Below are 25,309 nucleotides of genomic sequence, written 5' to 3'. Positions count from 1 at the left end.
TACATCAACTGTTCATCCCTAAATTACGCTTCAGTCTCAATCTTTTGGACTAGAGAAGCTATTTGTTGAAAGCGCGTGATAGAAAAATTGTTCTCCGCATGATCAACCCTTGCCACAATCTCCTGGAGATCAGCCCTGAGAACCTTTCTTCCTTCCTGGCATACATCACTCACTTCTACCAACCACCCGGGGTCCCGCGCTATGGGTGGCATGCCTTGCAATCATCGCTACTCCAGCCCGCCGATCACGCTGATGAATGCCGGTCGCGGCACATTTCGCAATCTTGGTTCCAGCAGCTCTCACAACCTCCTGGTGAAAAGCGCAAAGTAGAGACGCCGCTTGCAGAGGTGTTGAGTGCTTCAGGAGCCTCTTCTAGTTGCACGTGCAGTCGCGTGTGGCCACCACGTCCACCTCGTCCATCTCCACGTCCTCCACGTCCTCCACGTCCTCCGCTTCCGGTATTGCTTGCTGATTGATTGGATCCTTGGATAAGTAACGAAAATGCATCTGGCCCGTGTGAGGTTTTGGGGTGGGGCACGTTATGGGCACTGATGGGTCGATCTGGATTGATTGTTGGCGTATTTGGTGACACGGGTTCTGGCTTTTTAGTTTCTTTCTCTTTGCCGATGATGAAACAGCAACTCTCGTATTCATATCTGTCCTTCGTCATAGAGCCTACGCCGATGAGACTCCTAGCTTCGTTAGCCTATGCACATAAATCTCCCAAAGGTTTATTGTCATACCACCCTTTGCCATTCTTCACCCTATTTAAAAATCTAGCAGATAACATCATAAGCTTTCATGGGAAGACTTTTCATGGCAGTAAGAAGATCTCCTCCATCCATGCTCACCTTTACTGGCACGCTCATGTCAGTGCTTGGGGTATTTGATCATTTGTATGAGGATTGCTGCTGGACACGTAGCATACAAAAGTCCATAGAGTCTGCCATGACGAGATGGAGATTGGGTACTCAGGGCCGAATTGTGGAGACGAAGGGTCTTGATAGAAGAATGTACGCTTGAATGAGATTACAACCGGCGACGGCAGTAAGTGTGTCATTGGTTTAATCTAATCAGAAGCAAAGTGGCAAAAGTGAATCATGTTGTACTAAAAGTGAATTCTCTTCAGCGCAGCGCCCTTCACTTGCAACACGCAGCCTTCAACAGGCAGAGAACCTTTAATCATCGCACATTTTACAGAAGAGTTGAACCGTCTTGCAAGGTCATGTCCTATATCTGGGGCTTGCACGACTTACATGGGGCAGGAGAGGCAGGATAAGTCTGCAGTAAAAGACGATAATTCAGAAATGGCTCTATGAAAAGGGCAATGAACTATAGAGTCTACGAGCACAACGGACAGATATCATCGTACATGGACACGTTCTAAGTCAGAAGTCCTTTTATAACCATAGATTCTACCTGCTATAGAGAAGATGGCCTGAGCAGAATCCATCAACCATCCTTTTGGCCCATCCAATCTTCACGTCCTTATTGTACTACGCTTCTCTCACGTCTCCATGACTAACATTCGCAACTTCTAAAGACCAAAGCCTTTGAATAATGTAGGATGGGAGCTTAGCGGAAAGGATATTTGACTACCCGGACAACAACCGCTCTTTGAATCCTCTTTGGATGTCTGTTGCTTGCTGTTATCACTCCAATCTGGACCAGCACAAAATGAAGGTCCCCCCGGGATCCATGGGGTAGTCTTGTCGCGATTCTTTGCTGAGTCTTTGTTCGCTTCTTCTTCTTCCTTGCGACCGGTGCGACCCTAGAAAGTAACGAGGGAGGCGTAGGTTTGAGGAAGTGAGATAAATTGGCGAAAAGGTCAGGTCTTCGAGCTGTCTGCTTTTCGCAGGTCTGACAGGAGCAGGACATAGAATATTGATGATCTGCTTGTCGATTTGACGGTCCAGAAAATAAAGGGCAAAATCATTTTGTTTTACACTCGAGACTTTCACAGGAGAGTGAATCTTTATCATCAGTCGGCTTGTGTTCTTGATTATCTGCTGCTGCATTGATGCTATGTCCTCCATCATCACAATTTGGACATTTGCATCCAGCGGAACCGAACAGACCAGTCCCTTTGATACACTTCCGTTCCACCAAACATCTAGAGCACCAGCATGGACCAGATGAGATTCCTTTCGAACATGATTGGTTTGAAATTTTCGAGGTCGGCTGTCTTGTTGTGCTGCAATCTTTGCACCTACAGAAAATCGCATGCTCTGTAGCCAGATCCTTTTCGTCTTCAACATTCGCTTTGGAGAGGATAAAACAGGTATTCGGGACGTCTTAAATATCCTTCACCGTTTCGCCGACCGAGTAGAGCAACCTATCATAATCGGCAGTGAATGCGATTTCCAGGAGTGACCCAGAGAGCAAAATGGTCTTAATCAGTCACTCGTGACGATAGTCATGATAATGAAAAGGCAAAGTTCTGGATCGAGTAGAGAAGCTTGCTGGAGTGTTTGCCCCACAGGTGATACATTACAAAATAGGTCACCAGACACACCACGTAAATCTCTATACCTAAGGCACTTCGATAGGTAGAGGCGACGTTCCATGAATTGCTCTCCCGCCTGCTCAATCTTGCATTACATATTGTTGAATTCGCCTTCCACCATGCTGCACAGTCGGCTCGCAGCTAGGGTGACTTCTCTGGGCGAATATGAAATAGAAGTTACTTAAGGCAGGGGAGTCCTCAAATAGGGGACCAAGACTGAGAAGTATGCTGCAGGTGTTAACGCTAGCAACAGGTTCTCCCTATTTGATCTTACCATCCAGGGAATTTCCCGCCTTTTTGAAGTGGTTCAGCCAGAAATTCATATGCAACTGGAGCGTGGCGAAAAATGCATACAATTCCTCACTTGCCTTTACCTGCCATATAGGCAATCCACCTTAGTCGTCATTAATCTCCCAACCTTCAGGAAAGCTTGTTGCACGTAAGAGGCGGTAGTCATACTGTACATTTTGCGTTGTTGTAGCCATTGTAGGCCCTAAACGCTGCACACTTGACAATATATCGTAATTGCTTACTTAGGAGAAAAGTCTTCTACTGCAAAATTGACCACACTTGAGTGCTGTAAGGTGCAAGGTAGCTTTGTGCGGGAATGTGATACGTGTATTCCATTTTCGAGGTAGGTACTCCAAGCTCTTAGGTCCTAATATATGGCCTTTTCAATGAGCACCATTTCAATCGCAGAAAGGTAGAATGTCCCCTGGATACTTTGCATCATATGCTATTGCGCAATTCTGTCAAAAATACCAAGGCCGGACGCAAAGATGACAGCGCCATTAGGGTGTTGCTCAATCTCACCAATTTCTGGGCGTTGTGCAGTTTTCCCGGGCCAGATGGCTTGCAGACGTCCTTCGTTTCGGGTATTGTCATCGCACTCGCAGTTTCGAAACAAATGCGTCGGATTAGGAGAGTGCCAAAAAGTTGTCTCCGTCAGCCTGCCAGTTTCCAAATGCTCGAAATCCTTAGTGAGAGTGCGTAAACTAGACAGTGTTGCAGCCAGGAAGTTTTTCTTCATAGGCATGCGACTACAACAGCAAATCGTTCCTTCTCGTAACTCACCAGGTCGCGGGGAGGGTAAAATAGGATCTTCTAACCCCTCAAAAAAGAATACAAGGGTAATCTTGTCTATCAATTTGGTCCAACCACCTCTGCTGCCGATAGGAATGTGTGAAATGTCAGCCTTCTTTAATTGAAAGTCCCGTGGCTGATGAATCACATCAGCCAATTCAAACCCACAAAACTTCTGACTCCAAGATGCAGCCGTACGTCTACGGCTGAGCTTGTCTAATAAGTGCAGAAATACAAGCAGCAAATTCTCTATCGTGAACGGGCGCTGCGCACCAAGCACGGGCAACTCAGTGCCTAAATGTTCTTTAAGAAGGCTGTAAGCATTCAGGGGTGTCGCAGATTCATCGGCGCAATCTGGGAGATTGAAACGCAGAGTGCGATCGGCTTCGCTAACGCATTTGATATGTTCGCGAACTAACTGTAAGAGGATCGACGTTTTTGAGACCATCCATGCCTGCTGCTTTGACGGTGCATAGAGCAGGACTTGCTCTGACATTGATCCGGTAAGCCAGTGGGTGAATGATCGTTCCCGATTCTCAAAGGGGCTACGGGCTGAGGAGGCTTGTGTTGTAATTCTGCTTAGACTGATGCCTACACCGTGGATCAAAGCATTCGCGGTAAATGCAGTACTAGAATGGATCCTCTCGACCTTCCTTAAAGGTGCTGTAGACTCTTCGACCCTAAAACCATTTTGTATGAGCGTACCAACAGTTATTGCACAAGTTCCGCACCAGCCAATGTAATGCATTGTATTTGGTCCCCCTTGAAGATTCTCCAGGTCATCTGTCTTGTACCAGTTTTTCGGCATCTGTACGCTCCAGAGCTCGCGCCTGAAATCGACAGACTCTCTCTTGTCTTGATCTACGCAAATTAGATGCCATTGCATGTGGCGACGCTCCTTGGTTTTTATTGGGATGAGAGAAGTATATACGCCTTCTAGACATAATCCTCCTTGCTCAAGCATAGCGATGTCGGTGCCACAGAGCGCAATCATCAAATTGAACGATATCTGAAGTCCCACAAAGTCTTTCTCTCTTGCCAAAGTTTCTCTGAAGATGGCTTTCTGGGGGAAGAGGGGATGCCAGCACGCCTTTCGTGTCACAATATGCAGGGGCAGCAAAGAAATCTTGATCGCGTCACTAACTCGTTGCATTTGAGCCTTGGATATTGCTAGCCCATGGTCTGTTATAGGTCTGAGTGCTGCTGCCAATGAGACCAATAGACTGTCGATTCCCGTGTCCAGTAGCGAAGACAAATTTGTAGTTATGGATAAATGGACTGTCGTATTGGAAAGAGAGTCAAGGTCTTTCATAGACTCCTCTGTGGATTTCTTGTCGAAAACCTTCACCAAGAACTCAATCCATGTTCCAGGGAATGGGTGGAATGTCGTGCGATGTTCCCCCGAGCCAGTAATAGTAGCAGCGAAATTGATGATCTCCAGTATACCCTTCGAGATATCAGAAAATTCTGGGATTTTATACTTGCAGTATTCCTCGCACGTTAAACATCGAGCATTCATCTCGTCACCAAACAAAATCAAGACGTCGTTCAGCGTTCCATACCCTTTGCAATCTTGTTGGTAATATTCTTGAAGTTGCCATGTTATAAGATATCTGCTCGAAAATGTTTCGACGTTTTGAACATATTTTTCGGGTTTGAAAGCAGAATCAGAATTATCGAAACCGTCAGCGGCGTCAAACCAAGAGTCGATGGAACCAAGGAGCATTTTCCAAACATTACCGTTCGCCGGGGTTGCGTCGACGAGATTACTACACGAACGCAAAAGTCAGCTCAGTGGGAGGCAGCGTTGAAGACTTGATAGCGATATTTATCAAATCTTGAACGAATGCGAAGAAATTATTACAAGAACGCTTACAGTTTGAAGTCTGCCCCTGAATCGAGTCTCTTCATTTTCTCAATAGCTTGTGCACTCTGGCCAAAACGAATGAATTGGATACCAACTTGTGTGTTGGTAAGCTTTTTTTCAGCGAGGTGATCAGCCAATGTCCCGATCTCTCGTAGAAGATTGACACCAGGCCGCCAATTTCCATCAGTCAAAATGTAGAGACTGAGTTTGCGACAACCCACAATGGGTTGGGTTCTAGGATGCTTGACAAATCCCACCGGTCTAATCACTCCAAGTTTTTTCTGGTAGTCATCGAAAATTGTAGCCAGACCACTCCTTATATCGGGCATGTCCCGAACATCCATAGAATTAAAATGGCTTAATATGGTGGTCGCATTCAGACGCTTCAGCTTCTTATATGGCGCTAAGGAATAAAGATCAAGGCGTTCGCAACCAGCATTCTCAAGCTTCTTCGCGAGCACTTCCAAGACTCTGGCCATTTGCACCTTAAAGATCCTCGAGGATGTTGAATTATCGATGATAAATGCCTGTATCTTTTGTTAGTGCAGCTGAAGGCTTGGGATTTGCCACCTACGTGGTCGCGCCCTCTCACTTGTTCCATCAAATCGTCATCTGGACAAGAAATGTTGTCTCTAACCGTATGCAGTCCGTCCTCGACAGTAAGCTCTGGAGGCGGCGTCCAATCCTCAGCTCTCTGGGCTATATAGGTGGTGGTTTCGCTGGTAGCGGACAGGGTGCGACCACTTAAACTTGACGAATAATCAGTCGAAAAAGTGTCCCGAGTGTCTGCCCTCCATGAAGGACGAGCTACTTGCGCTTGGCGGTATTCATTTGGAACAGTATAGACTGGCTGTTGGACAAAATAAGTACCGCCATCCGGACTAGATGGAGACTGTTGTTCTGACTCGGAATATTCTCGCCGATAATAATTATTCAGGTTGGATTGGACATTGTGGAAAGAGCTTCTTCGATCCCGCGACATCTCGCCCGTGATATCTAAAGAGGTCATGCTATCTCTCATCTGACTGGAACCTTCTGGCTGCAAGTGATGTTTTGATCCGCTAGATTTCCTACCGTAGCCGGGTGGAGGCCTTCTTGGCGGTGGAGATTGAGGGGAAAGGTAGGGGGATGGTCTAGGTGTCACGTCATCAGAGATGCCGTAGACCCGCTTGATTGTTCGTTTTGACTTCTTGTAGAGCTGCTTCGCGTTTGGCCGATGTTCGTCCGTGCTAATTAGCATTTCATTGACAAGGCGATCGATGATCGGTTCAGTCAGCTCGTCATGTAGAGGGCACCGTGCTACATCTTCATCATGTACATCGCGGACTGTCTGTAAAAGCCCTGCCCCGTCATTGTGGAAACAATCTTCACGCCGGCCGGAAAGTCGAAATAGCTCTTCACTGCGTCGACGTCGATAGTCGACGACTTTGTCCCAACCTTGGCTTCCCCAGGTCACGACTTCACTGATAACGCAGCCGATGGACCAAATATCAACATCCTGCTTCACTTGAAGCGTACTGTTCTCCACATTGGAATCAGTTCTGTGGCTTTCAGGAGCTCCTAAGATACGTGATCAGTCATGAAACCATCGAATTGGACTCAGTAAGGTCGAAGTACCGTAAGCCCTTGTGCCAAGAGTGTCCCTATCTGTTGCACTGTCAAGGCCAGTGTACCTCCTGAAGTGACTGAGGCCCAAGTCAGCGATCTTAAAATGGACATCATAAGGACATGAGGCGTTGGGTTTAGTTTTAACAAGTATGTTAGTTGGGTTAATGTCTTGATGCCAACTATAGAATAAGCCAACGTTTGCAACATGATCCACTAGGAGAGCCTACCCAAGTAACATTGAGCCATTACCGTCCTCCGACCTTTCCCCGTGGATAGTGGCTAAGCCATTTAAGACGTTGAAAAACTGATTCCAGAACACCCACAATTGTTCTGCATTGGGTGGACTGGGAGTGCGAGCAATGAAATCTTCTAAAGTGCCCCCGTCTGCGTATTCTAGAATGATGTTGTACATATTGTCTCTTTCAAACCCGCCGTAGAATGCGATGATGTTTTGAGGAGGCCTGTTATTAAATCTGAGATGCTTGAAAGCGTCACTTTCGGTCTCATAATACTTCCTCGCATCATCCGTACGGTATGTTTTCAGGGCAAAGGTATGACGGTGTCGATGATTGGTTTGCTTCGTAGTGTGTCAGACAGGCTTGGAGCAGAGGTCACTTGACTGTGATGGCTTACCCGGTCAAAATCATCTGCCGGCTGTAACTCGTTGCAGTCCTCATCAACCTGGATCTTGTACATTGTTGCACTTCCTCCCTCTTCATAGACCGCATTCATTGCAAGAATTGGTAGTATTGTGTCTTGTGATATACGGTAGCCCATGTCGTACCTCATAGTTTGCACGCAGAATGCCCATTGCGCTTCGTAAAATCGGGAAAAAAGGTTGACATGGGTAGAGGTAGGGAAGTTTAGAGGCTCTTTAAGGTATGGGAGATGTTGATCTTGGAGATTGGGATGCTTTGCGAAAACATATATCATCCGTCCATGTCCAATGGTGAGAAGTATCGCAAATGTTCGAAGACAGTGTTTCCGAATGAAATCGGCCTTTGGGGTTGGTTTTTCCCAAGTTTTGTATAGAGCATTAAGGAGTTTTTGCACTCTGCCTACGTCAAGCTTTGTACGCAGAGTTTTCTCCGATACATAAGGGACTTCACGATCATTGGCGGGGCCAACTCGCCCTGATCGCCAAGTCGGTGGAGCTCTTTGCCTTCCAAATTCGTTCAGAAACTCTTGAATGTCCGGGTCGTCGTCGGGCTGCAGCTGCTCCATACCGGGCATGGCGGACTCTTGGGGCGTGGGCGCTGCCCGGTCTGACTGGTGGTGATACTGGACGCTTGATGCGTTAGCATGCGCTGAACGCAAATATGATACCTCGAAAACGACAGGTCTGAGATAATGGAGTTGAGAAGAAGGTCGAAGAGATCCGTCATCAACTACTCACATTGAGGGTTCCATGCAGCTAACAATCGTAGGCCTAGCCTTGTCGCTGGCTTCACACTATGCGCGTGTCGATCTGGCCGAACATGACTATACTAGTACTATACCACGGGCGTTGGTCCCTAGGCACCTCAATAATTTTGCCAGGTGTAGAGCCATGGTATTCCTTCAAGACATCGATCTGTGGTTTCGTCCTCTAGAAATGTGCCATCATATCTGGGTCCGAAGCCAAGCTCAAAGCTCGCAACCGATACGCTAGTTTTCATTTCGAGCTCGAAGATTGCGAGGGTACCAAGGGAAATCCAACCTTCCAATTCAGGAGAGGGGTTTGTAAGCTGTAGCTCCGGTGGCTCTGGGCGGCCAAGCATTGGCTCGCTCTTGGAATGTGGCTCATCAAGCATGTTCTGGCAGGCCATCTGCAGCTCCTGTGGCGTAATTCCCTTGCTGCAGCAGGGCGCCATATAAGGCATATAAGCCGGCAACCCTAGCGTTGCAACCAGCTGCCTGTCAGCTTCTCCGTCATGGCTGAGCTCGATCTGGAGAGCTGCGACTGGGTGTACGACACAATCCCTCACTATCGCCTGAATGAAAAGATCATCCATAGCTTTCTATCGGACATCTGGCCCGGCGGCTATGAATTTTTCATTGAGGTCCGCTGTCCCAAGTCCGGTGCCTGATAACCCCACCTAACGCTAGCCTCTCCAGCTCCGTGGCAATGTCTACCGATTTTTCGTGCCAGAACCACTCACCAAAGTAGGTCTCTGTGTATAGTTGGCGTCTCGTCGAAGTCAAGGTTCGTCTGAGATTGACGATAGTCTGCACAGTACCAAAAAGACTGCCTCCTAGCGCGACGGTACAGCACTGGGTAGCAGACCTTTCCTGCCCAACCTATCTGGAGAAGGAGGCACGACATGCCCAAAGGTGGAGACTGGGTTCTTACGATGGCTCTTATGTAGCAAATCGATGGTCTGGCGATGCATGTATACGAAATAAAAGGGCGTTCTTGAAGGCGTGGAGCAATTTCAAACAAGGCTGAGACTGAAATGGGACGGTTTGGCGCACATTTCCTGCACCTTGGCGAGAGGTGCATGTCCAGGGTACCGTAATATGTATATAGTCGTACCGTAATGTAGTAAGGCTTTTACTGTTTCTGCCTTGTGCCATGCAGAGTGCTTCAACGGCTTGTCTCTTTAAATTGTCGTAGATCTTCCGCAAAGACGAATACTTCAAGATTTCCCATGGGATAGCAACCATTTTTATTCAACTCATCCGATCAATTGTGTCCCATGGACCATGTCGCAACCATTTGCGAGGATCCGCTGAGCTTTCCCAAGAATCTTCCATGCAGCAAGCAGTCGGAACACACTCTCAATGCGTTCAATTTGCAGATCGTCGACGATGGGTCGCGACTATTCTGCGCGCGATGCAGAGAAGGGTTGACCTTCCGGGACTTCAGCCGTAATGCTCAAAGTAGGCTCTGCATATGAAGTCCGTAGATTCGAATCATGCATTGACCAAGACACAGCTTTCGAACTCGCGACTGTAGAGACGCTTGAGCAATTGAACGTTCACTTAGGCGTCATTCCAGTGAAGGTGGAACCGAATCCGGCATGCAGGTTTCTGTAATCAAGCATATCAGACTCAAAATCTGTACACAGTCTGACTGGCGGGATAGTTTTGTTCACTCGCTAGGCCAAAATTCCCGAGAATGTCTAGATACGACTCGGGAAATGTTGTTGCTCGCGTTCTATTTTCTCCAAGTCAACCCTGAATTTCTGGACTTCTTGGTCCTGTTTGGCCATCAAGAACAAGCAACCGACCTTTACTTCAGTGCCTTTCGGCAAAGTTCTCGCCTACTTAGGCGAGAACAAGGTCTGGAGATACCTGAATGGTCTTGGTCGGGCTTCGAGCTGCAACTCTGTTACGGCCTGAAATCGGTAGAATCTTCCACCAGTCAGAAACTCTCGTCCTGGTCAATTCGTCACTATGTAGTACACCATACATTCGACATAGTATTTATTAGAGCCAATTGGATCCTGATCAAAGGCAATAAAGATATAGAGCATCGAATTCGCACTGCCACACATGCCAGTGAGTCCAACTTACAAGATACATTCGACCACCTGAATAGCGCTTTTGTTGCGGCACTCGACGTGCATTTGCTTCTCTGCGACTGGTCAGCGGCAAATTGGCGACTATATATCAAGTTCTTGGAGAACGAACTCGACCGCCTGACCCAAGGAGTCATCACGAAAAATGCAGACATACCTGTCAAACCCAAAGTAGGTAACGACATTATCGCTGCGCTGACCCGCAGAGACACGCAAGTCTCTCTGAATTCTCAAAGAAACAGACCGTTCGCACTTCCTAGGGCATTATCCTTTCCTAAAACTTTATCAAGAGCCGGAACACAGGCTACAGATACAATACCAATGGCTTCTCTTCCTTCCCCTCAAAAAAGACGTTCACAACTCTAACTGGCAAAAAACAGCCCTTGCCACCAGGGATGAAGGTGACAGCTTCGGACCGGCCAGAAAAAGACGTTCGCCAGAATAGTTGGGGCCAGCAAGAATTTTCGTTCTCTGACATTCAAGACGTTCATCACCTGGAGGAAAAGGCGAACGAGACGATTGCTGTGCTGAAGCTCAATCTCAATGTCATGACACAATTGAAAGAATACTATTTAGACGTTTTCAGCAATTCGTCCGTCCATGCAAGTCTCAAATCGCTCAAAGAACACTGCACGCACGACCTGGACCATTTCAGAAGCCGAATCGAGCAGACACAAAGCGACATCAAGCTCCATATCCTAAGAGTGCAAGCGCTCTCACGCAAGATAGTCGATCGCAAGGCTCTAGTGAGTATACAAGGAGCCTACCTTCGAGTTTGGCTTACGGTTTGCTAGCTCTCTGCTCTTCTTGAATTCGAAAATACTCAGGTCAACAAGCTGCTCGCCTTGCACACAAAGAGGGCTAACGAGAACATGTTGGACATGACAAGGGACATGAATCAACTTGCGCGCAAAACGAAAACAGAAACCGTATCGATGAAGATCATCACGCTCGTGGCACTGATTTTCTTACCAGGAACCTTCGTCTCGGTAGGTCTCTGATGCTTTCTTCCCATTTAGGTTCGGTGACAGCGCCAGCAAACTCTGTTGTGGCATGAGTCATCTGCGGAGTGCAAAAGGTGTTTCCATTCCTTCAGTCATGCTGCAGCTCTTTGAGCAGGCCGTCGTTGCTTGAATGACTATGCTGATCCTGCGAAATGACTGTATAGACCATCATGAGCACCGATATAGTCCACTGGAACAATAACAAGCGCGAGTACCAGAGTGGGGCTTTGAATGCATATGTATACACAACGTTGCCCATCACGAGCATTGTGGTGCTCATATGGGGGGTATGGCAGTGGATAGAGCTGAAAACTGACAGGAAACACCAAAAACAATACGACGTGCGTCTCAACGAGCCAGATACTTGACAATCGGAGCGACTGCCTTTCATTCCACTTTTACGGTCATTCAACAGTCAATTTGGTTTCGGGCAGCGCAAGGTATTTGCAACGGAATGGGTAAGCAAGCGTAACGACGAAATGTGATAGATCAATACGGCAACGTCAAAGGAAATTTTCAAGTCTGGAGTGCAGTAAGGAAAGTCGCTAGCATTAGTCAAATTTTAGTCCTAATGGACTGTCTTTAGCCCTAATTGATCATGAAACCCAGACTTGCGATATACCTGATCCGGCAGAGTGTGACCTCGCTGATGCCATGGAAGCAAGAGCGGTGGAGTTATACCCTGCATCCTACTCGACCATTTTGCCACACCATCCCCTTATGAATGGCGTCATTCCATTTGTCGTTCTCTTCTCCCCCGTAACACCAACCAGCTTCAATACATTCGTCTTGTTCCTCGTTGTCGCCCTCTTCTCCATTCTGCCTTGAGGAATCTTCGTCCTTGTGGGGCGAATGGCCCGCATTAGCTTTGACCGATGCTTTATCTCGGCAAATGATGAAACAGAAAAACCAGCGATGTTCGTTGTCTGACACCTTCCCGCCAACAGAGTGGAGGTCCCTAAAGTCTATGAGTGAGAAAATTTGCTGTCCTCTTGTGCTACTTACCATTCGCGGTAGAACCCTTTCCAATTAAAGAGGCTAGTAAGAAAGGTGTAGACACTCGGTTCTACTGCATTTAGAACAGCTAGTAAATTCACTGGATGTGAGTCTGCCAGGAAGATAGGCAAGCCAGTAAAGTCGTTTGTCAGACGCCACCTCTTGTCGCAGTCAAGATGTGCCCGCAAAAGCTTGTACTCGAACGACTGTATGGTAGAAATTGCAGTCATGACGAGTTTGAGCGGCTTTATGGAAATTTTCAGAGGCCGCTGAAAGGGTGTAAGTAGTGTGGCAAGAATGAAGACGCACGTTGAAGTGCGACTGATGAGAGCGGACAACCAAATTTAAAATAGTCAAAAATGTGGAGAAAGAAATCAGCCACGGAGTCATAATTCCACCTAAATTCAAGATGGCTTGTTACAAGTCTTGTAGGTTTCCTCTTGCTTTGGTCTGTCGCAATAATGGTGACGCGAATGCCGACCACAACGTTCAGAGTCATTTATCTGCAACTGATTTACCAGCAACGTCGCTTGCCATAGTCGACGCAGCTCTCGTACTGCTGTTGGCTTCTTCATAATTAGGCAAAACATCCTTTTCGCGCACGACTATAAAGTCGAAATTCTCACAATCATTTTTGTCCTTCTTCGGTGGCCCTAATTTGTGCAATTTCCTTCAGACATGAGACAAGAATCTTTTGTATAGGGGAAGGTCATCTCACCATCCATGCCAGGAGCTCCCACCTCCAAGCAGTCCGTCAAGAAACTCCAAAGCGTCAGAAGCATGGTTTGTTGACGACTGCACTATATCTTGCATAGCTTCAAGAGAATTAATTGGAATACCGTTGGGACAAGCAGAGGACAATTGATATCTTCCCAGGAAATTAGATCGTGTTTTACCAGCGCGGAGCAAGCGAGCCTCGACTTGCGGCATGATGCCTTAGGTATTACAAGCTTGTGTCGAGGTGAAATTTCTCTGTCTTGAGATATGATGCTGCCAGGTCGAAAGTCAGGCTTGAGCTCAAGCACAAGTAATGATCTTCATCTCTTGTCGATCGTGACAATTTGAGAGTAGTATTGTCGAAGCAAGATAACAAGTCTTGCCTGTGTCCATACCCCTGTCTTGGGAATAGCGCGCCGTGATTTGCCACAAACAATTGAAGCCGTTTGCCACCATACAAATGTTGTACAAGGGTTTTTTACCATCAAACTCAATTGGATTGGAACTGGATGATCCCAATGTAGTCAAAATTCTGTTATACACTTCGCACGAATCAATGCCATGCCAGACATCACCGGAATGTAGAGCCTAACAAGACGTTCCTACTTTTCAGCGAAGCCAGGTACACTACAGTGACCTACTCGACACGTGTCAATTCCATTCCAGAAGAAAGCTTGATAAGTCGCTTCCGAAATCCGATAAGCGGCAATTTTACGCTCGTAACTCAGAGGATAAACGGCTACGGAAGTCAGAACCTGAAAAGGGCGGTTTCGAACATACAGTTCATTGCTCTCAGCTTTGACTGACCTCAGCTTCGAATGATAAAACGACTTCCTTTCACCCGTTGCACTAGTCCTAGTCGTCTGTAAGGCTATAGCCATCTTATTGTGCCTTATTTGGGGCGCAAGACGTCGAAAGACAGCCTCGTAGGTTCAATGTGGGAATCATGGTTGGCTCTTTCGCAGCCATGGAACTATACGTTGAGCGCGCTTTGATCCGAACAAATTCCTGGAATTTGAAGTCTAAGGTTGCTTTTGAAACAGCACACTCGCGGTGGCTAAATTGCATTTTAGGGTGCGAGTGACTCTAGTCTTTGTGAGGCGTGCTGAGACTACTGCTCTTGGCATTGGCATGAGTAACGCCAGATCGCATGTCCAGTGTGCTGCTTTTTTAATTGAGGTCATCCGTATGATTGACTATGGCGATGTTCGAGGTCACTTAAAGCTCGAACGTGGAACCGTATAGCCCCAGAAGGAAATCACTACTTGCTGCCAGCGATAAAAGCTTCATCATCGACATCACAGCAATCGCAAGCAAGGTCCAAAGCTCTCTAAATCATTTTGTCGCAAAACTTCCAAGCGAGGGGAACAAAGTACTCATTCTGATGCCGTAGCCGCCTGGTCTTTCCTAGACTGTGCTGAATAGGTGGCGGGCGGCGTGGTCCAGATTGCGGCGTACTCGCCAAAGATCCAGTGTCGTAACTGTCGATCAATATCAGTATTTATTTTCTGATGTTGAGTATCTTACGTACGGTCCAGAAAGGAGGCTCGTCGTCAAATCCTTCTGGAGTTTGCCAGTCATGTATCAAGAATGCGTAGACTCCAATTGCTGGTACAATCAGTTGACTTGAGGAGACAGTAGAGGCAGAAACCTCACCAACAGATCCCGTCCACTGTGTTATCTTGACACCTCTTATCCAATTCTCGTTTTGATATTTCAATTTCGACCTCCTTCGATACCTCTTTTCAAAGTTGAATTGTTGGGTAAATGGGAGCTTTTCGAAGTCGGGAGGCCATTTCTTCCGAGCTTGGTAAGGATTGTTCTTTCCAGTGATAGTATATTTCACGTCCACACGGCGCTTAAAGAGATTTTGTATCCAGCCCATGTCTCATGATTTGTAGTCGTCCGAATTGACGAGTGCAAGGATGGGTGATAAGCCCAGCCTTAACGCCGACACTTATCTCCTTATATATCATTCTTGAACATGACTCAAGTTGAGCATTGGCACACCTCCTCCTCGCGACTCGTCATTGAACGGGCGTTGAGCTTGCATTCTTCTCAAGACGAAGTCTGTACGTTGGCTGTGGTGCGCTCAGCGCAATCACATTCCCATCGGAGCACGCACCATGGCGACTGTCAATGCTTCGACTACTGATCACCAAGCGAAGACTTTGAAACTGGAAAATGTAGGTCATGTTATCATCTGTGCATTTAGGCCATGGTACAAACGACTAACACTCATAGACTGAGAAACGTGACACCTTGATAGCCATTGAGAAAAAGTATCAAAAAGCATGGCAAGACGCGGGCGTTTTCAACGCAACTCCTCCCTCAAGCTCAGAGACCGTCGACCTCTCTCCATCAGAAATCCGGAAGAAGTTCCCCAAATATTTTGCAATCTTCGCATACCCTTACATGAATGGTAGACTCCATGCTGGACATAGTTTCACCATCAGCAAAGTCGAATTTACGTGCGGTTTCAACAGAATGGAAGGAAAACGTGTTTTGTTCCCCCTAGGCTTCCACTGCACGGGCATGCCGATAAAAGCTTGTGCAGATAAGCTTGTGAGTGACGTTCAGAAGTTCGGAAAGAATTTCGAGAATTATAAGGAAGAGGAGGATGAAGCAAATCTCCAAATCGGCCAGCCACCAGCTCCAACGCAAGCCCAAACGAAGGACGATGTCACTAAGTTCTCCTCGAAGAAGGGAAAAGCCGCTGCCAAAGCTGTCAAGATGAAATATCAATTCCAGATAATGCGCGCCATTGGCATAGCAAATGCGGAGATACATGAATTTTCAGATGCTCAATACTGGCTAAAATATTTTCCACCATTATGCAAATTAGATCTCAATGATTTAGGAGCACGGATAGACTGGAGACGTCAGATGGTTACGACCGATGCCAATCCCTATTACGACGCTTTCGTTCGATGGCAGACCAACCGCCTACATGGATTGAAGAAGATTCAATACGGTGAGAGATATACAATCTACTCTCCAAAGGACGGCCAACCTTGTATGGATCATGACCGGACAGAGGGCGAGGGAGTCGGGCCACAGGAGTACACGGCGTTGAAACTCAAGGTCAAGGAATGGGCTCCGAAAGCTGCAGAAGTATTTAGAGACAAAATCCCTCAATCAGCAAGTGTCTACTTCGTCCCTGCAACACTACGGCCAGAAACTATGTATGGCCAGACTTGTTGTTTTGTGGGGCCGAAGATCACATATGGATTATTCAAAGTATCAGAAAAAGAGTATTACGTAGTGACAAAACGTGCTGCGTGGAATATGGCCTTCCAAGGGACCTTTTTCGGCAGCGAAAATTTTCCGAAAGATATAAGTGAACTCCCACTGGTGGCGGAGCTAACTGGCTCAGATGTAGTTGGCACTCTTGTCAATGCACCCTTGTCTGTACACACCCAAGGAGTACGCATTCTACCCATGGAATCTGTTCTACCGTCAAAAGGCACTGGTGTCGTCACATGCGTACCATCTGATAGTCCAGATGATTATGCAACTGTCATGGATCTGACAAAAAAAGCCGAGTACTATGGCATTCAGCGAGAATGGGTAGACCTTGAGATTCTCCCTCTAATTCAAACGCCCTCATACGGTAACCTGACTGCCAAATTTCTCGTCGAAAAGTTGAAGATCAACTCGCCAAAAGACACGAAGCAACTTGCGGAGGCGAAGGAAGCTGCATACAAAGAAGGCCACTACAAAGGCACAATGCTCGTAGGCGAATTCAAAGGCCAGCCAGTAGAGTCAGCAAAATCGAAAGTCAAAGCTGCCTTGATAAAAAATGGGGACGCTTTTGAGTACGCTGAACCGAACGGTCACGTTGTCAGTCGTAGCGCAGACGAGTGCGTTACAGCTTTCTTAGGCCAATGGTTCTTGAATTATGGTGAAAATGATCCTCATTGGCGGAACACAACTTTCGATCATGTCAAGAACGACTTAGAGACGTACTCTTCAGAGACACAAAACGGCTTCGAGAAAAACCTGGAGTGGCTCAACCGGTGGGCTTGTGCGAGAACGTATGGTCTAGGCTCGAAACTCCCTTGGGATCCAAAGTTCCTTGTTGAAAGTTTGAGTGACAGCACCATATATATGGCATATTACACGATATCCTATCTTCTTCACAGCGATGTATTTGGCACGCAGCCGGGTGTTCTGCCAATCAAAGCATCGCAAATGACGGATGAGATCTGGGATTACATATTCTGCCGCCGTTCATACTCCCCAACTCTTAATGAATCCTCGGGAATCAGTCAAGAACATCTCAACCGTCTACGTGCCGAGTTTGAATATTGGTATCCTCTCGACCTTAGCTCTTCTGGAAAAGACCTCATACCTAATCATTTGACATTCTTTCTCTACATCCACCTCGCACTCTTCCCACCAGAGTACTGGCCACGCAGCGTTCGGGCCAACGGTCATCTCCTTCTCAATGGTGATAAAATGTCCAAATCAACAGGCAATTTCCTAACCCTCTCTGAAGCTATCAAAAAGTATGGTGCCGACGCGTGCCGCATTGCCCTAGCAGATGCTGGCGACGGAGTCGAAGACGCCAACTTCGAAGAGACCGTCGCAAATCAAATCATCCTCCGCATGCACACTCTCAAAGAATGGTGTGAAGAAGTCCTTTCCTCCGCCGAATCTAGCAGCCTTCGCACTGGCCCAGCCGACACATTCTGGGACACCCTTTTTCAAAATGAAATGCGTACTCTCGTCCATGATGCCCACTACCACTATTCTAACCTCGACTTCAAAGCCGCCCTCAAACCCGCTCTCTATGACTTCACTTCCTCCCGAGATTTCTACCGCGAAGCCACCACCGCTGCTGGAATTGGCATGCATGCTTCCCTAATCCGGCAATATATCGAACTCCAAGCTCTCATCATAACGCCTATCGCTCCCCATTGGGCCGACTACATTTGGCAAGAAGTCTTGCAAACAAATAAGGGCACAATCCAAAACGCTCTATGGCCAAAGGTCGACCCTGCAGATCCCTCATTGACAGCAGCCCGCGAATACGTCCGCGCTACATCATCTTCCATCACCTCAGCAGAAGCCGCACAACAGAAACGCAAAGACAAGGGCAAAGCCACGTCTTTCGACCCCAAGAAACCAAAGAAGCTCACCATCTTCTACGCGGCGAAATACCCAGCGTGGCAAGATGAGTACATCGAGCTCGTGCGGCAGAACTTTTCCGCCACCAGCCTTTCCGTTGATGACAAGAAAGTTGGAGAGGCCGTTAAAGCGAAGGGCGGGAAGGAAACGAAGCGTGCGATGCCATTCGTCCAGGGGCTGAAGAAAAGGTTATATGCTGGGGAAGAGAAGGAGAAGGTATTTGAGAGGAAATTGCCGTTCGATGAGAAGGGAGTGTTGCGACAAATGGTGAAAGGATTAAGGAGGACTACTGGATGTAAGAGTGTGGAGGTTGTGGAGGTGCACAGCGGGGACGAGGAAGTCAAGAAGGGAGTGGTAAGTGCCGGAGATGGCGAAGGGGAAAGCAGAGAAGGCCTACCGCAGAGTGCTGGAAGTGCAGTGCCAGGTAGCCCGAGTTTTCACTTTGTGAATATTTGATTGAATGGCTCCGAAAAAATGTAGAAATATGATCTGAAGGGCCTTTTGGGTGGCTACCCCCGAAATGCCGAAAATAGAGTTTAAAAGACGTGGTTATGCGCCAGACAAGTTCATCATAGAGGTCTGAAGCGAGTTTTATTTGTCTCTCGCCCCTTCGTATACGCCTTTGCAAGCCGTACAAAGGGGCTTGGAGTTATTAGGGGCCCTGGAGCCCTAGACTAGAACCCTAGAGCCTAAAGATGCGTAGCGGATCCCCTGACATTACTTTAGCGGGGGTCTCGAGCGCGACTTCTCTTCATTCAATTGACCTCATGCCAAGAAGTCCGTATCTCTTAAACTTTTCAGCAACACCAACACGAATCCACCAATGGCTGGCGAGCTGCAATAAGCTCATGAGCCTCCCTACCCCTACGGACTACCGGTATACTATCTCTTCATTCAAATCAGCACTCAAAATCATGTGAATACCTAAGGTCAAGCCATTGAAGTCAAGTGAACCTCGGACCCCCGTCACTCGTTATGGCATATAATTCTACCATGTCTGGCTGAGCGATTTGGTACATGCCCGAGATCGTCTTCTTAAACGATCGTTGGACGTAACATCTAGCTGGAACATCCTACACTTCACTTACAATGGCTGATGCTGATACAAAGCTGTTGAGCGTTGAGGATTCGGACAAAGACGGGGTTAACCTACCTCTCTGCCCCCCAATATCGATGCCTTGCTGACACATGCCAGGATACTTTCGAAGACGCCCCAGATATGCATTCTCGCTCCCATTCTCAGCAATCTCACCTTTCAAGTACCTCTATCCCTCCGTCGGTAAAAGAGGGGGAACCCTCTTCCGCTACCTCAACCCCTAGGTCCTCAAGAGTTTTAAACATAAATAGTAATGACATGAATGGGAGCGTAGACAATACTTCCTCCCAAGAGGTGCCCGAGTCAAAAGAAGGTCATATACCTGCCAAGTCGCCTTTACTGACAGCTCATTCCGCCTCAAATTCTGAAGCGCACAAATTGCATGTCGGAGGAGATGCAACGGACGATCAAGCAGGAAATCCGTCCACAACAGCCGGGGATACACCTCAAAAGCCAAATTCTCCAACAAAGCTGCCGTCAAGGATGAAGGGACTTTCCGGGAGCATTCCATCTGTCCCTTGGGGGCCACCGCCGTCTACTAAGCCGCACGAGGCGAAACCCTCGGTCACCCCAAATGCAAAAAAGTCTGGCATAGGTTTCTCGTGGTTCAGCAGAAAGCCGTCCGCCAATATAGATACGAGCACAATCTCCCAAGGAAAACCCACAAATTTGAGAGAGCGGCGAAATACTGCAGCGTCCGTGAATTCTCTCGCCTCGAATCCTGAACTTATGCTGAATAAATTGGATGAAGCGAACGACTCCGACGGATCTGATCCAAAGAAGAAACAAGGAGATAGTCTGAGAGATCGCTTCAAGCTGCTGCGGATGAGAGAAGAGGCCGGGATTCAGACGCTTGAGGGGCAAGCAACAGATGCGTCGAACGAGAGCGGTGGAGTCCTTGCTGGACTCATCGGTCGAAGTACGAGCCTTGGTGTAGGGGTTGGAAGCCCGACTAGCGTTGCGGACGAAGCAGATTCGGAGCCTCCACCTGCTACTAGTCCGATAACCTCGCCAGCAGTCAGATCGCCTGGAGTCGGTCCTGCTCCATCAGATCCGAATTTAGCTCCTGGGACTGCAGCAGGCATGACAGCAGGGCCATCTGCAATGACTGATCCCGCGGCACCAGTCGACTGGGACTTGTGGCAAGCTGTAGTCTACGAAGGCCCAGCAGCAGTAGCAAGGACTAGCGCGGAAGAGCTAAACAGAGCGATAGCCACAGGTATTCCCAGTGCCATAAGGGGCGTCGTCTGGCAAGTTCTTGCTCAGAGTAAGAATGAAGAGCTGGAAGGTGTATATAAGGAGCTAGTTGTCCGAGGTACAGATAAAGACCATGATTTGACAGCAAGTCTACAGGGCCATGCACCGTCACAAAGTCTTGCAAATAGTAATCTTAAGGAATATAAATCTGTCACTTCATCGGCTTCGTCAATGCACTCGGATCATTCGACTCCAGCAACCTCAGCAACTAACGGCCTACACTCACCCACGTCATCACAAGAGAAAGAAGGTGAAAACACAGCCAAATTACAAGCAGCAATGATCGTCGAGAGAAAAAAGAAGGCACAAGAAGACAAAAGCGCAATCCACAAGCTCGAAAAGGTCATAAAAAGAGATTTGGGGGCGCGAACGAGCTATTCCAAGTACGCTGCAGCTGCAGGTCTACAAGACGGTTTATTCGGGCTGTGCAAAGCATACGCTCTTTTCGATGAAGGTGTCGGCTACGCGCAGGGAATGAATTTCCTGGTCATGCCCCTTCTATTCAGCGTAGAGTTCCCATTTTGATATCTAATATTTCACGATCTAATGTTTGCAGGTTCCTGAAGAGGAAGCGTTTTGTCTTCTAGTACGGCTGATGAATCACTATCATCTTCGAGAAATGTTCATAAAAGACATGCCGGGCCTCCATCTCCATCTTTATCAGTTCGAAAGGTTACTCGAGGACCTTGAACCTGCCCTTTATTGCCACCTTCACCGAAAGGGGGTCCAGCCACGACTTTACGCCACACAGTGGTTTCTCACCCTGTTTGCATACCGATTTCCGCTCCAATTGGTTCTCAGGATATACGACTTAATCCTGAGTGAAGGGCTTGAGGGTGCAATTCTCAAATTTGGGATAGTCCTTATGCAAAAGAATGCAGAGACGCTTCTCGACATGAACGACATGGCCCAGCTAACCAATTTTCTCAAGGATAAACTATTCGACGTCTACATCGATCAAGCCCCAACAAGCAGCTCCATTCTCGAATCGGGCTTCTTCGGTACTTCAGGCGACAAGGAAATATACCGAGCAGATACATTGGTGCAGGACGCGTGTGCGGTGAAGATCACACCTGAGATGCTCAAGTCGTACACGGCCGAATGGGAGGAAAAACAGCGCATTGAGAAGGAGCAAGAAGCAGAGCTCGAAGGTCTCCGTACTGCTAACGCAACTCTGACAAACAAGGTTCGTAATCTGGAGGAACGAGCAGAAAAATCCGACACCGAGCACGTCCAGATGGCTTCGCAGCTCGTGCGCACCAAAGTCGAGAACCAAGAACTTAGCGATAACGTCGAAAGTCTCAAGGGCCAAACGGAGGAGCTCAGAGTATTGGTGGACAAGCAGACCGAAGAAGTTGAACAGAGACTCAAGGGCGAGATGGAAACAAGCATGCAGCGAAATTTGGAAGTACAGAACGAAAACCGTGGATTGGAGGAACACATGGCTGAAATGGAGAAGGTTTTGGTGGAGACGAAGATGCAGTTTGCGGAGGTATGTGATCTTTTACGTCAGGGGCAGAGCTTTCCAGCATTTGCACCTGATGAGTGATTTTTGTTGATTGATCTGTAGCTGAATTCCGAGCATGAGAGTCTGAAGCAAAAATGGAGTGATCTGCGAAAGGCTATCGAGGCCTAAATCACATCGTTTCTGATATAGGACGGCGGTTTCGTATTAACGCAGCATATTCAAGTGAGTAAAGAAAGGCAAATCTCCGAAACAACATTTATCAAGACGGCGCTGGTGACGGATTGGAAGTATTCCGCATATCTTGGGAGGTGTCAGGGGATTTCATAGAGCCGTGTGGGGAAGGGATTCAAGTACACGAGCGCGCATCTGATGCATTAGCAAGTATACCCCTTTTGATTTGACTGCATCGTCTGTGTATCAATGTGATAAGGAGCTTCACTATTGGGTTTTGTGTATAGAAATAGAGGGATAGTGAGAGAGAAATCGAAAAACCTCGTAATGCGTCTTCTTGTATCTGCGACATCGACCAGTAAGGAGCATTCAGTTGAACCTCTTCAACCTACAGTCCTTCATACGGCAGCCACAAAGCCCTTCAAAGCATTGAAAAAATAAGGACTCTAGCTCACATTGCCACTAATCAGCCGCTGGTGTACTCACTACGACCCTTGCCTACAAGATACTGCGCAAGGCGAGACTTAGGAAAGTCTGATTTCCGGTGAGGTACAAGCCATCACAGCCCAAAGAAGAGTCCTGTCACGTTCGAATACCGAAGTAGATATGGCTTCTCCAACTACCAATATGAAGAAAGGGGGTGCCAAGAGATCTCTGATAGAGCCTCTTCTAATCTTATCTTATCCAAAATCATTTAAATGCCTCACCTCAAGAAATGATTTTTGGGAAGCATCAAGTGCCTGTGCGATTGTTGCGGTGACTTAGCCAAGCAAATGGAGTCGGAGGTGGAGATAGTACTGGATGAGCCAAAATCGTCAAGTCCATTCTTGAACAGTACCCATGACAAGGAGGATAGAGCTTTAATCAAGCGCGCACCAGACACGGAAGGAGCTGCCCTTGCTGCCCGCAATGTCGACGCACAGAAGACATACGGCCGAGGTCGGAAGATACGACATCAATCGGTCAAAGATAAGAAACTTCGCTCGAATTTGAAGAACCTAGAGTCCAAGTACAAAGATGCGACACTAAAAGCGAAAGATGCTGAGATCCTACTTGAGAATGAAGGGGGCTTTCTGGAGCCAGAACATGAACTGGAACGGACGTATAAGTTGCGACAGGACGAGCTCAAGGCGGAACTACCTGTCGAGATAGCGAAGCAAGGCTTCGATCTAAAGTTGGGGGATTCTTTGGGTCCGTATATCTGTGATTATACACCAAATGGCCGAGGCCTGCTCTTGGCCGGGAGAAAGGGCCATGTAGCAGCTATCCCTGATTGGCGTTCAGGCACATTGGGATGCGAGTTACAGCTTGGAGAAACCGTGAGGGAAGCGCGATGGCTGCACAATGACCAATACTTCGCCACTGCACAGAAGAAATACGTCTACATTTATGACCGTGCTGGTGTGGAATTGCACTGTCTACGCCAGCACATCGAGCCGCGGGCTATGGAATTTCTCAAATGGCACTTTCTCCTGGCCAGTGTCGGGAATGCAGGCTATCTGAAGTACACAGATACATCGACGGGACGGATGGTTATTGAGATGCCCACTAAGCAGGGCACTCCGACGTCACTAGCCCAAAATCCTTGGAATGCAATACTCCATGTCGGACATCAGAATGGAACCGTGACACTTTGGTCGCCAAACTCAACTACACCTTTGGTGAAGATGCTCGCGCACCGTGGGCCCGTGAGATCGATGGCTGTTGATAGAGAGGGCAGGTACATGGTGGCTACGGGACAAGACATGAAGATGAGTGTCTGGGATGTAAGAATGTACAAGCCTGTCAATGAGTATTTCCTGCGACGTCCGGGAGCATCAGTCGCCATTAGTGACAGTGGTTTGACTGCTGTGGGATGGGGCACGCAAACCTCGATTTGGAAAGGGCTGTTTGATAAATCGAAAAGGGACCAGGACAAAGTGCAATCTCCATACATGGGATGGGGAGGTGAGGGTCGAAACATGGAGAGATTGCGCTGGTGTCCGTTCGAGGATTCACTGGGTATTTCCCACAACCATGGGTTTTCTAGCATCATCGTTCCGGGTGCTGGAGAGCCGAATTTTGATGCCCTAGAAATCAACCCATACGAGTCAGTCAAGCAGCGGCAGGAGGGAGAGGTGAAGAGCCTTTTGAACAAGCTGCAGCCAGAGATGATTTCTTTGAACCCCGATTATGTAGGAAATTTAGATCTTGTTTCAGCTGCCGAGCGAAGAAAAGAGGCAGATCTTGACCAAAAGCCCGAAGACCCGGTATCGAAGCTCAAAAATAGAGGACGAGGAAAGAATAGCAGTCTTCGCAAGTATTTGAGGAAGAAAGGCAAGAAGAATGTCATCGACGAGACAAGGCTTCAAGTCGATGCTTTGAGGATGGAAACTAATAAAAAGGCAAGGCCGCCCAAAAGGCATGAAGAGGAACTGGGTCCTGCACTTGCCAGATTTGCGAGGAAGGGTGGCTGAAAGCGTGCGATACATGTTGCAAGATCTTAAACGCAACCCTTGATCACAGCCATTGCGATCACACGATGACGCCCTATCTTGTACCCAAGTGCCTAACTTCAGCCGCGGTCTTGCTTAAGGCTCTCAACGCGGGAAAGCGATAGCTACCAGACATGACAGAGAGTTTCTACTTCTTTCATGGTTAGACGCAGAGGACGAGGAGATAAACAGCAAGCATTCCCCAGTCAACAACTACGCTAATTGTTGTCCTGACTGTGTCATTAGACACCGGAAAGCTGGAAAATCCGGTGGCTAGAGGCGACGGTGGTCTTGCGACGAAGAGCGAAGTGTGAAAAACATATCATTGTACGACATGATTGATGTGTTCTCCTTCCGATACGCTTGGTTGGAGGCTTTGTATGGGACACCTTGAAGTCATGATTCTAAGCTTCCCCGCAAAGGAGT

At 47.7% G+C, this 25,309-nt stretch overlaps 9 protein-coding genes across 9 annotated transcripts; 4 read left to right on the top strand and 5 right to left on the bottom strand.

Annotated features, from left to right (window-relative positions):
• Positions 1–3,242: 3,242 nt before the first annotated feature.
• Positions 3,243–8,297, bottom strand: KY384_004498 (uncharacterized protein; the record flags this gene model as incomplete). Its single annotated transcript, XM_044813003.1, has 5 exons — positions 3,243–5,358; positions 5,466–5,983; positions 6,031–6,997; positions 7,292–7,641; positions 7,698–8,297. 5 exons carry the CDS (start codon positions 8,295–8,297, stop codon positions 3,243–3,245), a joined length of 4,551 nt encoding a protein of 1,516 aa, XP_044670423.1.
• A 290-nt stretch (positions 8,298–8,587) lies between these two features.
• KY384_004497 (uncharacterized protein) lies at positions 8,588–9,058 on the bottom strand (the record flags this gene model as incomplete). The annotated part of the gene is made up of 1 exon (XM_044813002.1): positions 8,588–9,058. One exon carries the CDS (start codon positions 9,056–9,058, stop codon positions 8,588–8,590), a length of 471 nt encoding a protein of 156 aa, XP_044670422.1.
• Positions 9,059–9,917: 859 nt separating this feature from the next.
• Positions 9,918–11,939, top strand: KY384_004496 (uncharacterized protein; the record flags this gene model as incomplete). The annotated part of the gene is made up of 5 exons (XM_044813001.1): positions 9,918–10,078; positions 10,132–10,812; positions 10,878–11,313; positions 11,362–11,556; positions 11,736–11,939. 5 exons carry the CDS (start codon positions 9,918–9,920, stop codon positions 11,937–11,939), a joined length of 1,677 nt encoding a protein of 558 aa, XP_044670421.1.
• A 321-nt stretch (positions 11,940–12,260) lies between these two features.
• Positions 12,261–12,797, bottom strand: KY384_004495 (uncharacterized protein; the record flags this gene model as incomplete). Its single annotated transcript, XM_044813000.1, has 2 exons — positions 12,261–12,504; positions 12,577–12,797. The coding sequence occupies 2 exons, from the start codon at positions 12,795–12,797 to the stop codon at positions 12,261–12,263; spliced, it is 465 nt and encodes a 154-aa protein (XP_044670420.1).
• Positions 12,798–13,062: 265 nt separating this feature from the next.
• On the bottom strand, positions 13,063–13,497 carry KY384_004494 (uncharacterized protein; the record flags this gene model as incomplete). Its single annotated transcript, XM_044812999.1, has 2 exons — positions 13,063–13,237; positions 13,286–13,497. 2 exons carry the CDS (start codon positions 13,495–13,497, stop codon positions 13,063–13,065), a joined length of 387 nt encoding a protein of 128 aa, XP_044670419.1.
• Positions 13,498–14,660: 1,163 nt separating this feature from the next.
• Positions 14,661–15,169, bottom strand: KY384_004493 (uncharacterized protein; the record flags this gene model as incomplete). The annotated part of the gene is made up of 2 exons (XM_044812998.1): positions 14,661–14,765; positions 14,816–15,169. 2 exons carry the CDS (start codon positions 15,167–15,169, stop codon positions 14,661–14,663), a joined length of 459 nt encoding a protein of 152 aa, XP_044670418.1.
• A 241-nt stretch (positions 15,170–15,410) lies between these two features.
• On the top strand, positions 15,411–18,873 carry KY384_004492 (uncharacterized protein; the record flags this gene model as incomplete). Its single annotated transcript, XM_044812997.1, has 2 exons — positions 15,411–15,470; positions 15,529–18,873. The coding sequence occupies 2 exons, from the start codon at positions 15,411–15,413 to the stop codon at positions 18,871–18,873; spliced, it is 3,405 nt and encodes a 1,134-aa protein (XP_044670417.1).
• A 633-nt stretch (positions 18,874–19,506) lies between these two features.
• KY384_004491 (uncharacterized protein) lies at positions 19,507–22,319 on the top strand (the record flags this gene model as incomplete). Its single annotated transcript, XM_044812996.1, has 3 exons — positions 19,507–19,560; positions 19,613–21,277; positions 21,327–22,319. The coding sequence occupies 3 exons, from the start codon at positions 19,507–19,509 to the stop codon at positions 22,317–22,319; spliced, it is 2,712 nt and encodes a 903-aa protein (XP_044670416.1).
• An 863-nt stretch (positions 22,320–23,182) lies between these two features.
• Positions 23,183–24,865, top strand: KY384_004490 (uncharacterized protein; the record flags this gene model as incomplete). The annotated part of the gene is made up of 1 exon (XM_044812995.1): positions 23,183–24,865. The coding sequence occupies one exon, from the start codon at positions 23,183–23,185 to the stop codon at positions 24,863–24,865; it is 1,683 nt and encodes a 560-aa protein (XP_044670415.1).
• Between the last annotated feature and the right edge of the window lie 444 nt (positions 24,866–25,309).

Source organism: Bacidia gigantensis, assembly GCF_019456465.1.
Source record: "Bacidia gigantensis strain McMullin 20006 chromosome Unknown contig_231, whole genome shotgun sequence".
Lineage (NCBI taxonomy): Eukaryota > Fungi > Ascomycota > Lecanoromycetes > Lecanorales > Ramalinaceae > Bacidia > Bacidia gigantensis.
The sequence above is the reverse complement of the archived record's forward strand: the minus strand, read 5'-3'. Positions and strand labels throughout refer to the sequence as shown.